The 14535-nt window shown below is 33.1% G+C and overlaps 2 protein-coding genes across 2 annotated transcripts; both read left to right on the top strand.

The window, feature by feature from the left end:
• The first annotated feature begins 1183 nt into the window (after window positions 1-1183).
• Window positions 1184-6739, top strand: LOC133859494 (2-alkenal reductase (NADP(+)-dependent)-like). The gene is made up of 6 exons (XM_062294909.1): window positions 1184-1438; window positions 2592-2772; window positions 2919-3085; window positions 5751-5833; window positions 6105-6231; window positions 6330-6739. The coding sequence occupies exons 1-6, from the start codon at window positions 1184-1186 to the stop codon at window positions 6582-6584; spliced, it is 1068 nt and encodes a 355-aa protein (XP_062150893.1). The 3' UTR covers window positions 6585-6739.
• A 2424-nt stretch (window positions 6740-9163) lies between these two features.
• On the top strand, window positions 9164-14087 carry LOC133859147 (2-alkenal reductase (NADP(+)-dependent)-like). The gene is made up of 6 exons (XM_062294466.1): window positions 9164-9482; window positions 10705-10888; window positions 11019-11185; window positions 13153-13235; window positions 13416-13542; window positions 13678-14087. Exons 1-6 carry the CDS (start codon window positions 9228-9230, stop codon window positions 13930-13932), a joined length of 1071 nt encoding a protein of 356 aa, XP_062150450.1. The 5' UTR covers window positions 9164-9227; the 3' UTR covers window positions 13933-14087.
• Window positions 14088-14535: the final 448 nt, after the last annotated feature.

The following is a 14535-nucleotide window of genomic DNA, read 5'->3' as shown; positions in this document are numbered from 1 at the left end:
TTTTTTTTTTTTTTTTTTTTTTTTTCTAGTTAATGTATTATTATGGGCCTATGGCTTTTTAAAAAGGAAATAATTTTATAAAATATGTTGACCACAAATGTTTACTACAACAACATATGCATTCATAGGAAAAAAAGCCTCTTAAGAGTTTTGAGTCATATTACACTGAAATAATTTATTGCTAGTAGAATAATTCGCAATATTGAATAAGAAACTTTATATGATCTTAAGAATTTTAAATGACGTAGCATAATGTACATAAAGGGATGTTTACATGGGGCACGTATCTCAATATTCAAGCCTCCCGATCCAGGCGATACAATACTTGGCTTGTAAAACATAATTTTTATATTTAAATAGTGTTATGCTTGTCAGTTATTCTTTCCAAGGAATAACTGCTCCAAACTTCTCTCTCCCTATTAACATGATGAGACTATATATAAATTCCTATAGTCCTATTAAATGGGTTGAGATAAGAAATTGAGAAAATACAAAACTCTCTCTCAGTTTTTCCTTAAGTGCTTCTAGACTGTGGACTTTGTGAATATTACTCAAATACTTTTTGATAGTATATTCCACCGTCGAGAAGAAGAGGTTTATTAGAGAACCACGTCGAACAATATTTGGTCGCAATGCAAATAATTAGGTACTACTCTATTCCGCTGTGCATGACAATTTTATTTCTAACAAAAAGTGATATATTATATATATGTGTATTTAGTTTGTGAGAAATACGTGTTTTTCACATTATTTTTTTTAATAGCTTAAAGGACATAGGTCACTTTTAAAGACTGGTTTGAAAAAAATCTTAGTCTTTTATGTATTTTATTGATTGGGATCCCTTATAATCGGAGACTTTTGCTATTATTTGTTCTTTTTTTGTTTTTTAAAATGGGTAGAGGTTTGTAAGTGGGGATTCTCATACCAGATCCGAATCTCTAGCAATTTGTTATTTGAATTGGTAATAATTCGAGCAGCAAATAACTAGATTGGAGTTGAATTGCCTAAAACTTGTTCCGGCATAAGAGCTTTACATGAACTCTTTCACAATTACCGTCCAAATTGCTGAGCACCCGAGATAGAGCACTAAAAGGGTCCTCCTGTTCAAGCGGGGCTTCTCTATTTAGCCAAGAGAATCCTCTCACAAGTCACAACCCCTCCCGATCATCAAGAAGCTGAGAAAATGGGCGATGTTGGCAATGAAGAGAAAGCTGCTGTAGATAGCAAAGAATGGTACTTGACAGCCCATGCACTAGAAGGTGTTCCAACCTCCGACCATCTCAAACTCCGTACTATATCTCTATCGCTTGCCGTTGATTCAATCCCGGACCGCCATCTCGTTGTCCAGAACCTCCTGATCTCCGTTGATCCGTACAACCGTACCAGACTGACTGGTGTTGAAGACGGACTTTACTTTCCTCCGTTCAAGCTAAACGAGGTACTTGTAACAAACATCACCTGACGCCACTATATACAAATATACTAACATTAACATATGCAGTCATAAAATGCTATATATATATATATTAGCGAGTATGCTAAAAGGTTCTGCTGCTTTTATTTTAAGATTAAATGCTGTTTTGGTATATGTGGTAATTAAGGCGGTTTATGAAATTAGTATCTCGGTTTCAAAAAGTACGGTGATGCTTTTTTTCATAATAAGGACTCGGATGGTTCCTTCCAGCATTACTCATTGATAGTTAGTCCCTTCATCAATGGACCATTAAGCCAGTCCAAAAATGATAGCCAACCTCTCCACCAAGTTGGCCACTAACGGAGGACCAATTAGGCACTCAGGGCCAACCTCTTGGGGGGGGGGGGGGCTCACGTGCCACTCCTAATCACCTTTGTGGGGACTCACCCTCAACCTCTAGGGTGGTCGGTCTTAGAAGGAGCTAGCCAGAATTATTATTTTGGGTCAAAAGAAATGGCTACAAGGCTACAACCACATTTATTTTGAAGTTACTTTCTGAAAAAGTAATTGTTTTTTTAATAATATAAATAAGACCAATGTGACACGTGTAAGTTGATGATTGGTTTGACGTGAATAGATATTAAATAAATGGATGAAGGGACCGTCTCAATTTATTGGATGATTTTTACCTTTATACCATATCAAACAATTGGAAACACAAAAATAACTTTTACCTTTATATCGTATTAAAATATTTTTTCAAAAGAAAAAAGAAAACCTAAAACCCATTAACTAAGGTACTAACATGTTAACATTAATGTAAAAATTCAAGTTTATAAATTTTAGTTGAGTGACTTTGTTTGATAATATGTTCTCCTTATCCTTTTTGTTTTCTTTTTTTAAAATAAAAATATTAACCAACAATTCAAAACATAAAATACTTAAATCTATTTTAACTTTTATCTAACAAGAAATAAAAAAATACCATCTAAAAACCATTAACAAGTGAAGTCAATTATTATCAATAATTTATTATTAATGTTAAAATAAATAAAATTATTAAGATACTATTATTATTAAGATAATAATTTATAATTTATTATTCTTTTCAAAAATTTATTATTAAGATACTATTCAACGTGAGGCTTGTATATATATATATATATAAAAATTGCAGGCGATAACTGCAATTACTGTTGGAAGGGTAATTCGGTCAAAGGATAGTAATTACAAGGAGGGTGATATTGTCTTTAACTTTTTCTCTCCGGTGGCTGAGCATTGTGTGGTACCATCCGAGTTGGTGCGGAAGCTTGATCCAACATCTGGGGTTCCGCTGCCAGATTTTCTCAGTTCTCTTGGTAATATTTTTTTTTTTTTTTTTTTTTTTTTTTTTTTTTTTTTTTTTCATTTTTAGAAGTTTAAAATTATTATTATTTTTTCTTTAAATTTTATATTTTTTAAGGCAATATAATGAGATATGAAATATGGTATATATGCATTACAGGGCTACCGGGTTTTGCAGCGTGGGTGGGGATAGACGTGGTAGGAGACCCAAAGCCAGGGTCAAATGTGTTTATTTCAGCGGCGGCTGGAGCGGTCGGAATTTACGCCGGACAATTGGCTAAGCTCAAAGGTTGCCGGGTCATCGGAAGCACCGGATCGGATGAGAAGGTATGTGATGCAAACCGTGAAAGTTTATGGTAAATGTAATATTTTTCTGGTGATTAAAGTAATATTAATTAGTTGGAGACTTTTTTCTAATATATTCTATTAAATTGAGATCTATTTTTAATAGGGCATGGATTTTCAGGTGTATTTTAAAAGATATACGTGAGGATTATATATTCTAAAAATAAATATTAATAATTAAAAATTTTAAAAAAATTTCTCTCAAAATTGATGGAAAACTTTGTCCAACAAAATTTAGGTGGGATTTTCTCCCTCCCTCTTTATGAAAACTAGGAAACTATGCAATCTTTTTGCCATCCAAATGATCAAATAAGGACATGTGAAGTGTGAACAACAAAGCTGGTTTTTTATTTTATTTTATTTTATTTCTTTTATCGTGTTTTGGTTGAAAAGTTATTTTTATGTGACATGAAAATAAAATGAGTTTTGAGTTTTTTTTGTAAGTACTTTACGAGGAAAGTTGTTTGTTAATATTGACTTTTTTGGGTGAAAAATAAAAAGAAAAGGGAGAAACTAAGAAAGGGTTGGCAAACGGACCTTATTAATCGTTCCAGATCTGCCTTTGGCCCTGTTTACAAGTCAATTAAAAGCTTAGAACTCAATTAAATAGGCATGGTGGGCCTGCTGGAACCACCATGCTTATTTACTTATATGTCACATAACAAGTTTACAACCATCTTTGGAGGAGTGTTATGTAGTGATGTAGGGGTGAAAACTCGGCTACGGTTATCGGTTATTGACTAAAACTGGTATACGTAACCAGGGTAGCTGTTGGCCAAAATCCCCAACTGATTCTGGTAACTGGGTAGTGGTTAATTAGTTATTTAATAACTGCCGGTTTCCGGTTAGTACACAATTATCCACACCGGTAACCAAATTTTAAAAAAATTGGGTATTTTGGTCCCTTTTTGGGTATTGGGCTACTTTTTGGGCTTAATTTATATGTTTTTAGCCCCTTTTAGAAAAACAGTTTAGCATTTTTTGGCCCAATATGCTGGGCTTTGTTGTGGTTGTTCAAAAAAAAAAAAAAAACCTAATTTTTGGGCTTGATTTTTTTTTTTGGGCCTGAAAATCCAATGTTAAAAAATGCCCTGGAAATTCATTTTAAAAGCTTACATGAGATTAAACTACATCTACATATATTAAATGCCCTAGAATTTTTTATTTTAATTTTTTTAAATAAATGAATAGATTTATATATATATATATATAGGAGAGGAGGTGGAAAGTGGGTCATTTAGCACTGACTATTAGTATTTGGTAGACCTCATGAGTCAGGATGAGACTTTTGAAAAGTATTATAGGCAAAAACTACCTCCCCCGGAATTTCCACTGTGGGCCTATGCATCCCTGTACTCTCCATTGGCTTAAATACAATTTGGCCTCAAAAATATATTAGACATTAAACTCCTTTTGGGTTTTGGGACGAAGAAAAGAACTCTTAAATCCCACATGCCAAGGTAAATTTCTTGTCAAGAATTTGTCAAATTTTGCTTTTTTTCATTGAGCTCAAGTTATATGGATAATTTGTAAAAAGAACAGATACATCAATATTTAGCTTTCCTTCTAGTTTGAAAGGATATTGCTAGCTGCAGCATCTAGTTAATTAGGTTTTAAGCTTGTCTAATAAGAAGGTTAGAGGCCATAATAAACATGGTGTTTTAGTACCACCCATGGGCCATAGCAACCACTTCAGTTGAAAGCAAGTACTGAACTTCTCATATCACACAGTACTTATTGAAATTATTATTCTTAGATATTTGACTACCATAACCAAATTAGGGAACAAGAGGGACACTCTTGTTTATGCTACTTGTTCCACTCAAGTACTTTACTAGTTTACATTAGTATAACTAGGTTCTGTGTCCAAGTAGCCAAATTTGGAGTGGAGCTTAGACTGCTTTTCTGTATATCTGTGGAAGAAATATTGATAAAACCAAAGAATAGAAAGAAGGTATTTCTATTTGGCTTGTAGAAGGTGTCCCATATATTTTCTTGGTTGTCATGGGGAAATATGGTAAAAAAATAAATAGAATTCACTGAACTTGAAATTGAAAAACAAAATCTGGAATCAACGACAAATTATCAAAACAACAATAAATTGGTTAAGAATGCAACAAATTTCAATCATTTTATTGTTGTTTCTTTTACAAGTAACTTTTGTTTGAGCTCCCTATATTGGAACTATTATATTCTTGATGTTTGATGTTCAATATTTCACATTTTCGGCCTATATTATGAAGAGCTCATGCATTCTGCTCCAACTTCCAATGTATACATGAACTTGTTATTGCTTGCTAAGTTTAGCCATACCATTAGGTTCTCCTCATCGGACTTGTGACCCTGCAATGCATAAGAAACAAAATACATGGATTATTATTACTAATGAAGAGCTATTAAGAAAGAAAAAGGATAGTGGAAAGACTCGGGTCAATAAAGAAAGTGACATACAATTTGGAACAATTTGGAAACTAGAGGTGATCCGACATTGATGAAATTCTGGTAGTATTTGACATCAAGGGATAAATCTTATCTTTTTCTTTTACTTATCAAAAAAAATTTCTTTACTTTTTCTTTTAATTACTTTATGCATCAGATGTTCTAACCAACTTCTTTTGTTGACTTGTATGTTATTTATGATTCTTAGGTAAAGCTCATAAAGGAGGAATTTGGATATGATGATGCATTCAACTACAATAAAGAAACGGATTTAGATGCTGCTTTAAGCAAGTAATTACTAGTTCACATTTTCTTCCTTATGTGATTGATAATATATAAAGAAGTTGCGAGATGTTTCATTATGAAGTTTAACTTGCATTAAGATAACCATAGGTGGTTGGCTCAAGTGGTGAAGGCCTTGGACTTTGGTGTCATAACCATTATGTCTAAGGGTTTGAATCTCTCCTTGGGTACAAACAACTCATTGGAGCCACATTCCTGGCGAAATCCAGGTCAACAACCAATTATGAAGGACCCATAATTATGTATCTTAATCTTACAGGTACTTCCCTGATGGAATCGATGTTTATTTTGACAATGTTGGTGGTAAGATGCTTGAGGCTGTCCTCAACCATGTTAACAGGCATGCACAGATCCTGGTCTGTGGCATGATATCTCAATATAAGAAGGTGAATCATATGGCTACAACACTATTGATGTCATCATATTCCTTTAGTTCCAAGATGGCCATGTATATTAAAGTTGCCTGCTTGTTTGTTTGATGCAGATCTGGACAGAGAGAGAAGGGGTGAGAAATCTTCTGAATATAGTAGGTAAGGAGGTAAGGATACAAGGGTTTATGTCGGGATCATATTTCGATCGTTTCGAGGATTTTACAAAGGAAATGCATGGCTACATAAAAGAAGGCAAGATTAGTTCCAAGCACAAAATTTACCATGGAATTGAGAGCTACTTGGAGTGCTTAAGCTCTCTCTTCACAAGCTCCAATGTTGGAAAAGTTATAATTGAAGTTAATCCGTAATTTGAAAATTACAAACTCCACGACCTTCTGGTTTGAAGAGCCAAATGCTATAATTGCAATAATAGTCGTTGGATTTCTGAGCCATGTTAAATGATTTATATATGTAAACACTATATGTTCTTATTGGAATGATGCAACCCTTTTTTATGCTCTAATCAGCAAATAGCAGAAGAGTTCCCCATGTCAATTTCTTTTCATTTTCTGTTTTCTTTTTGTTATTCTCTGGTTTTAGTTGATAAGAACTTCGGCTCTTACCACAATGGAATCTGATAAGTGAGATTTCGAGTAAGTGTTTACATAATCTTTTTTTGTCCGAAGAAATGAATCTGTTGTACTACGAATTTCTATTGTAGCGAACGGTTGTGAGAAATGGATGAATGGATTGTATTGATGAAAGGAGAAGGATTATGGAATTAATGGAATGAAATTAAGAAAGAAACATAATTGATAGATTTTTGGTTATTTAGAGGATACCCAAACCTCCAAGAACAAAGTTAAAGCTAAACTTCAAACAATTCAGATAATCAGTTCCTATCCAAGTTTTTACCACTTATAGAATCAATCTAAAAACAAAATAATTACAAAAAAAATAAAAAATAACCTTGCCTATTAAATAATTTTACAAAACTATCCAATTCGGAGTCCAGCCCAATTCATAGTCCAACCCATTAATAAGGAAAATCCAGCCCAATTGCCGAGTCAGCTCTACGTGGCACCACATCAGCCCTATCTATAAATCCCATATTTCTCCCACATACCACACACACTCTTTCGTCTTTCCTTGCAATCATTTATACCTTTGCCACATCATTGAGTCCCTCCTAATTCTCTGCCATTTGGATCCCACTAACCTCATCACCTATCCATTAATGCTAGGAACCATATTTTATTCTCCTAAAGTTGATGTAAGCTTAATTTTTGTATTGAGTGGTATCTCAATATCTTATATTACGGTCTTTCTAAGAAATTTCTTAAAATGTTAATCTCTTAACAAGTGATATCAGAGTCATAATGGTGCAATATGGTGACAGGGGTACGGGCAATGGCCCCTAGAGCAGGACATCACATAAACAATCTTAAAAACGACCCATAAGATTCATTGCTAATGGACATACACATTAAGAAAAAAAAATGTTGGATAATAATTGGACTCAAAAACTTAAAAAACTTTTGAGATGATTGATATCTGAAGCATAAAATATGACACGTTTACAACTTTTGTACCATATTTTTTTGAAATTAATCATTAAATCTGTTTTTTTACACGTGGATCCTACGTATCTAATGATTGATTTTTTTTTTTTTTTTTTTTTAAAAAAAAAAATTTATTAAGGTTGTACAAAGATTGGAAATATATTCATATCTCGTTGAGCACTCATTAATTCTAACAAAACTTGATACCTTATTCCTGGAATTAAAAAAAAAAGAAAAAGAAAAAAGAAAAAAGAAAAAAGTCTTTGCTATTTCTGTTTGGTGCTTATATCACTTGATTAAAAAAAATCAAAAAGTGGGGAAGGGAAATTTCGAAAGGAGTAATGTTTCTTACACAATTCTTACACAACTCTAACTATTTTATTTATTTATTTTATAATTAATCATTGATTTTATTTTATTTTTATTATTATTTTTTTTTAACATGTGAGCCTCAAATATTCAATAGTTAATCTTAAAAAAAAATTGTTAAAATTATGTAAGAGTTGTACAAAAATAATTACCCTACCTAACTTTTGATAGGAATAGGACACAGGTTGGGAAAATCTACAAGAGACGGAACCCAAACTGGCCAAACATGTAACGACCTTTTGGTCTTTGACGGTGCTTCCGATGGACACTTTTCAACGACCACCTAACTAATTATTCAGTAATTCATGGACTGGAATTTCTTATAATCGAATTATAAAGATTTTTATTACTTTTTTTTTTTTTAATTTATTTTTGATGGGCAAGAGTCCGTAATTGGGATTCTCCACTCTCGATTCGAATATTCATAATTTATTGTTTAGATTGCTAATAATTTTAAACAACAAATATAAAAAAGCTCTTATAGAAACTCATCTCTTTGAGCCAGCTTTAGGCAGGAGAGATAGGGGTTTATTTATTTATTTTTAAGACAGGAGTTAGCAATTTTGTTCTCGAGTTTGCTAGTAATTCGACAGTATACATGTGAAAGCTTCGATGAGACCTGGATTAGGATTTCCTCAAATGTTTTGTTCAAATTTGAGAAAATTGGAACAAGTGATTGTGAAAGAGCAATTATAAGATTCACTTGACCAAATAAAAATTAAGCTGTCAAATTATTTATTCGGTCAAGTAAGTCTCATAATGCTTTTTTATAATCACCTGTTCAAATTCTCTCAAATTCAGACAGAGAATTTGAGGGAATCCGATGAGACCCACCTCGCTAGTTGAGTAAAAATGAACCGCCCTAAGATAGATAAGTTGTACAAGAACCTTTTTTACACTTGCTATTGGAATTGCTAATAACCTAACAACAAAAGGAAAACTTGTCCTGTTCAAGCTGTTTGTTGTCAAAGGACAACTTTAGTTGCAATGTCATCATATCAGCAGCACCACCTATTAAAGTGAAGGGTGCCCAGTCCTGTCTAGTGTCTTCTACTCCAACACAGAAAAGAAAGAGAAAAAATGGGTGGTGCTGGCAGTGAAGAGAGAGCTGTGGTAGAGAACAGAGAATGGTACTTGGCGGCCTATGCACCAGAAGGTGTTCCGACCTCCGATCATCTCAAACTCCGTACTGTCCCTCTATCTCTCGCCGTTGATTCGATCCCGGACCGACATCTCGTCGTCCAGAACCTCCTGATCTCCGTTGATCCCTATCAACGTACCAGACTGACTGGTCTTGAAGACGGCCTCTACTTTCCTCAGTTCAAACTCAACGAGGTACTCGAAACAAACTTCACCCTCACACACCACTACAAATATACAAATATAATGCTCTCGTAATTTTTTTTTTAATTTTTATTACAAGTCTTTTTACAAATTGATGTTATAGTATATAATTGATAAAATAATTAAGTAAAAAAATTAATTAATTATTGATTAACTTATCAATTATATAATTTTTTTTGTTTCACAAATTATAAACTAATAAGACAGTTTTTATACAAATTCTAATAAAAAAAATTTAATACCTCAAATATTTTCTTTTATTATTAGGTTATTTACCTTATATTAGTTAGAAGACAATTATCTTTGTCCATTTTGTGTTATCTTAATTACCATCAAGTCTGATAATACTTGTTAAGGGTGATAAAAAATGCTAACAAAAAGTTCAAAACAATTAGAAAAAAAAAAAACTTTTATAACATATTAGAATACTTTTTCAAAAAAAAAAAAAAAAAACAAACCCAAAACACATTAAGAAACCTACTAACATGTTAAAATTAACGTAAAAATTCAAGTTTATATATTTTAGTCCAGTGACTTTGTTTGATAAAACCTTTTTCTTTTCAAGCTTGTTTTCTCTTTTGAAATAATAATAAAAAAAAAATTAACAAACAATCCAAAATACCAAAGACATAAATTAGCTAATTCTTACAAATCAGTCTAATAAAATGACATGTCCTTTAGCATGTGAAAAATATATTTTTTTTTAACCAACGAATATATGTCATTTTATTAGACTGGTTTGTAAAAATTAGCTACTAGGGTCCGTTTGGGTTTGCGATTTCAATAAGTGCGATTTAAAATAACGATTTTAAAATTTGCGATTTAAAACAAGTGATTTTTAAAAACGCAGTTAAGCGTTTGACAAAATCGCAGTTTGGCCTTTAAAATCGCGAATTTACCTTTAAAATTTTGCGTTTTCAAAAAAGCACCATCTTATCTGCGATTTGAAAAAGCAGATTTATGTTTTTAAATCGCAATTTTTAAAAACGCAGTTCCCAAACGATCTATGTTTTGCGATTTGGATTAAAATCGCACTTATTGTCTACGAAATCGCAATCCCAAACGCACAAAACTCTTTAAATTACCTTCACTTTTTTTTTTTAAAAAAAAATAAGAATTAAGAATCTATTATTAAGATAAGCCAATTATTATCAATAATATATTATTAAGATACTATTCAAAGGTGAGGCTTGTATATATATAAAAATTGCAGGTGATAACTGGATTTACTCTTGGAAGGGTAATTCGGTCAAAGGACAGCAATTATAAGGAGGGTGATATTGTCCTTAACGCTTTCTCTCCGGTTGCCGAGCATTATGTGGTACCATCCGAGTTACTCATACGGAAGGTTGATCCAACATCTGGGGTTCCGCTGCCAGATTTTCTCAGTTCTCTTGGTAATATTCAGTTTCTGGGTTTTCTTTTTCAATATATATATTTTTTTTCTGAGTATTAATTGTTTAAAATGATTTTTTTTATCCCGTAAGAGTTATACTTTTTATGGCAATCTGTATATATGTGTTACAGGGGTACCAGGTTTTGCAGCGTGGGTGGGGATAGAGGTGCTGGGAGACCCAAAGCCAGGGTCAAATGTGTTTATTTCAGCAGCGGCCGGAGCTGTCGGAATGTATGCCGGACAATTGGCTAAGCTCAAAGGTTGCCGGGTCATCGGAAGCACCGGATCTGATGAGAAGGTATGTGATACAAACCATGAAAGTTTATGGTAAATGTAATATCTTTCTGGTTAATTAATTAGTTGGTTGAATTGTATTTTCAATGGGGATGGATTTTCACATGTATTTTGGAAACTAAATATTAATTTAATCAACTAAATTGAAAAAAACAAAAATTTAAAGCAAAATTGTTGGAAAAGTTTGTCCAAAAAAAAAAGGTGGGATTTTCCTCGTAATTCTTTCATGAAACCTGGGAAACTTTGCAACTTTTTTGCCAACCAAATGATCGAGATAAGGACACGTGAACAACAAAATCGTTCTATATCTGCCTTTGGCCCTGTTTGCAAGTCGATTAAAAGCACAGAACTCAATTATATGGGCATGGTGGGTCTGCTGTGAACCACACCATTTTTGGAGGAGAGTTATGTAGTGATGCTGAAAGGAGAGAGGAGGTGGGAGCTGGGGAAAGTCGTTTAGCACTGACTATTGGTGGACCTCATGATCAGAGTTTTGAGAATGTTCCACTATGTGGGCCTATACATCTATGTCCTCTCCGTGGGTTTAAATACAATTTGGCATAATATCAGGGCCCAAGCTATGCCTCAAAAGTACATTGGACATTCAACTCCTTTTGGGTTTTGGGCCAAAGAAAAGAACTCTTAAATCCCACATGCCGAAGTAAATTTCATGTCAAGAATTTGCCAAATTTTGCTTTCTATCATTGTGCTGAAGTTATATGAATAATTTGGAAAAAGCTCAGATACATCAATATTTACCTTACCTTACCTTTCTAGTTTGAAAGGATATTGCTGCAGCATCTAGTTAATCAGGTTTTAAGTTTGTCTAATAAGAAGGTTAGAAACCATAATAAACTTGGTGTTTTAGTACCACCCATAGCAACCACTTCAGTTGAAAGCAAGTACTGAACTTCTCATATCACACAGTACTTATTCGAATTATTCTTTGATATTTGACTACCATAACCAAATTAGGGAACAAGAGGGACACTCTTATTTATGCCAGATTATGAAATTACTTGTTCCATTCAACTACTTTACTTTTTTACATTAGTGTAACTAGGTTCTGTCTCCAAGTAGCCAAATTTGAGTGGAGCTTACAAACACTGCTTTGATCTGTATATATGTGGAAGAAAGATTATTAAAACCATAGAATATAAAGAAGGTGTTTCTATTTGGCTTGTAGAATGTGTCCCATATATTTTCTTGGTTGTCATGGTGAAATATGGTAAAAAAAAATAAATAGAATTCACTGAACTTGAAATAGAAAAAAAAAAAATTGAGTATAGTTTGGAATCAACGATCTCGACAACGTATGAATCTAGGAAATCCAGAAAAGCTGCTAGGATAATCTAATAGTGTCGGACACGACAAATGATCAAAACGACAAAAAATCCGTTAACAGTGCAACAAATTTCAATCATTTTTATTGTTTTTTCTTTTTGAAGAAACTTTTGTTTGAGTTCCCTATATTGGAACTATTATGTTTTATTTTATTTGCAAATATTCCTGATGTTCACTATTTCATATTTTCGGCCTATATTATGAAGAACTCATGCATTATGCTCCAACTTCCAACATATGCATGAACTTGTTATTGCTTGCTAAGTTTAGCCATACCATTAGGTTCTCATCATCTGATTTGTGACCCAGCAAAGCATAAGAAACAAAATTCATGGATTATTACTAATGAAGAGCTACTAAGAAAGAAAAATAACAGTGGAAACATGGGGGTAAAAAAAGAAAGTGACATACAATTTGGAAACTAGTGGTGATCAAATGCCATGTGGTTTAGAGGTTGGAACTGGTGGCATATTTAAATCCCGGATTGATGAATTTCTGGTAGTATTAGACATCAAGGGATAAATCATACAGCATATATCATATCTTTACTTTTTCTTTTAATTACTTTATGCATCAGATGTTCTTACCAATTTCTTATGTTGACTTTATGCTACTTGTGATTCTTAGGTAAAGCTCATAAAGGAAGAATTTGGATATGATGATGCATTCAACTACAACAAAGAAACTGATTTGGATGCTGCTTTAAGCAAGTAATTACTATTCACATTTTCTTCCTTATGTAATTGATAATGTATAAAGAAGTTGAGAGATGTTTCTTTATAAAGTTTAACTTGCATTAAGCATATCTTATTATAAATAAACTAGTGATATAATTATAAAAGGTATATCATCTTGTGAAGGACCCATAATTATGTGTCTTAATGTTATAGGTACTTCCCTGATGGCATCGATGTTTATCTTGACAATGTTGGTGGTAATATGCTTGAGGCTGTCCTCAACCATGTTAACAAGCATGCACGGATCCCGGTCTGTGGCATGATATCTCAATATAAGAAGGTGAATCATATGGCTACAACACCATGGATGTCATCATATTCCTTTAAATGTTTACATATACACCTGCGTACTTGCATTGTTTAGTACTGGGATGGCCATGTATATTAAAGTTGCCTGCTTGTTTGTTTGATGCAGATCTGGACAGAGAGAGAAGGGGTAAGAAATCTTCTGAATATAGTAGGTAAGGAGGTAAGGATGGAAGGGTTTTTGGTGGGATCATATTTGGATCGTTTTGGGGATTTTACTAAGGAAATGCAGAGCTACATAATAGAAGGCAAGATTAGTTCCAAGTTCAAAATCTACCATGGAATCGAGAGATACTTGGAGAGCTTAGGCTCTCTCTTCACAAGCTCCAATGTTGGAAAAGTTATAATTGAAGTTAATCCGTAATTTGAAAATTACCAACTTCATGCCCTTCTGGTTTGAAGACCCAAATGCTATGATTGCAATAACAATCGTTGGATTTCTGAGCCATGTTAAATGGTTTATATATGTAAACGCTATATATTCTTATTGGAATGATGCAGCCCTTTTTTATGCTCTAATTCAGTAAATATGCATTGCTTCTATGGAACAATTTGAAAGCACGACAAAATAACTTTGCAAAGAAGACACTAAGGCCGCATGCTTAATTAGCTTTGCATGAGCAGTCCAAAAGCTTGTTTCCCTCCGTCTCTGCATTCTCATCTTTTGCGCTTTTGTTGGTGGGCTCATCCCTTCTCTATTTCATAAAACCCCTGGAAATAGAAGGGGCAGAAATAGAATTTTATTTTTTATTTTTACTTTTATTTTTATTTTTTGTTCATAAAGTTCCTGCATAGATAGCAAAAACAGGTACGATTTTCTCAACTGGATATTTTAGAGGAAAAAAAAAACACTACAAAAGGATTGATTATTCACATGGAGAATGTGCAGGTTTATAGGTTTAAGAAGGAACCAGATTTTGTACCAAATGGAAAAAAAAAAAAAGCAATGCTCTTTGAATTCAGAAAA

Source organism: Alnus glutinosa, chromosome 2 (assembly GCF_958979055.1).
Source record: "Alnus glutinosa chromosome 2, dhAlnGlut1.1, whole genome shotgun sequence".
In the NCBI taxonomy this organism is placed as follows: Eukaryota; Viridiplantae; Streptophyta; class Magnoliopsida; order Fagales; family Betulaceae; genus Alnus; species Alnus glutinosa.
The sequence above is the reverse complement of the archived record's forward strand: the minus strand, read 5'-3'. Positions and strand labels throughout refer to the sequence as shown.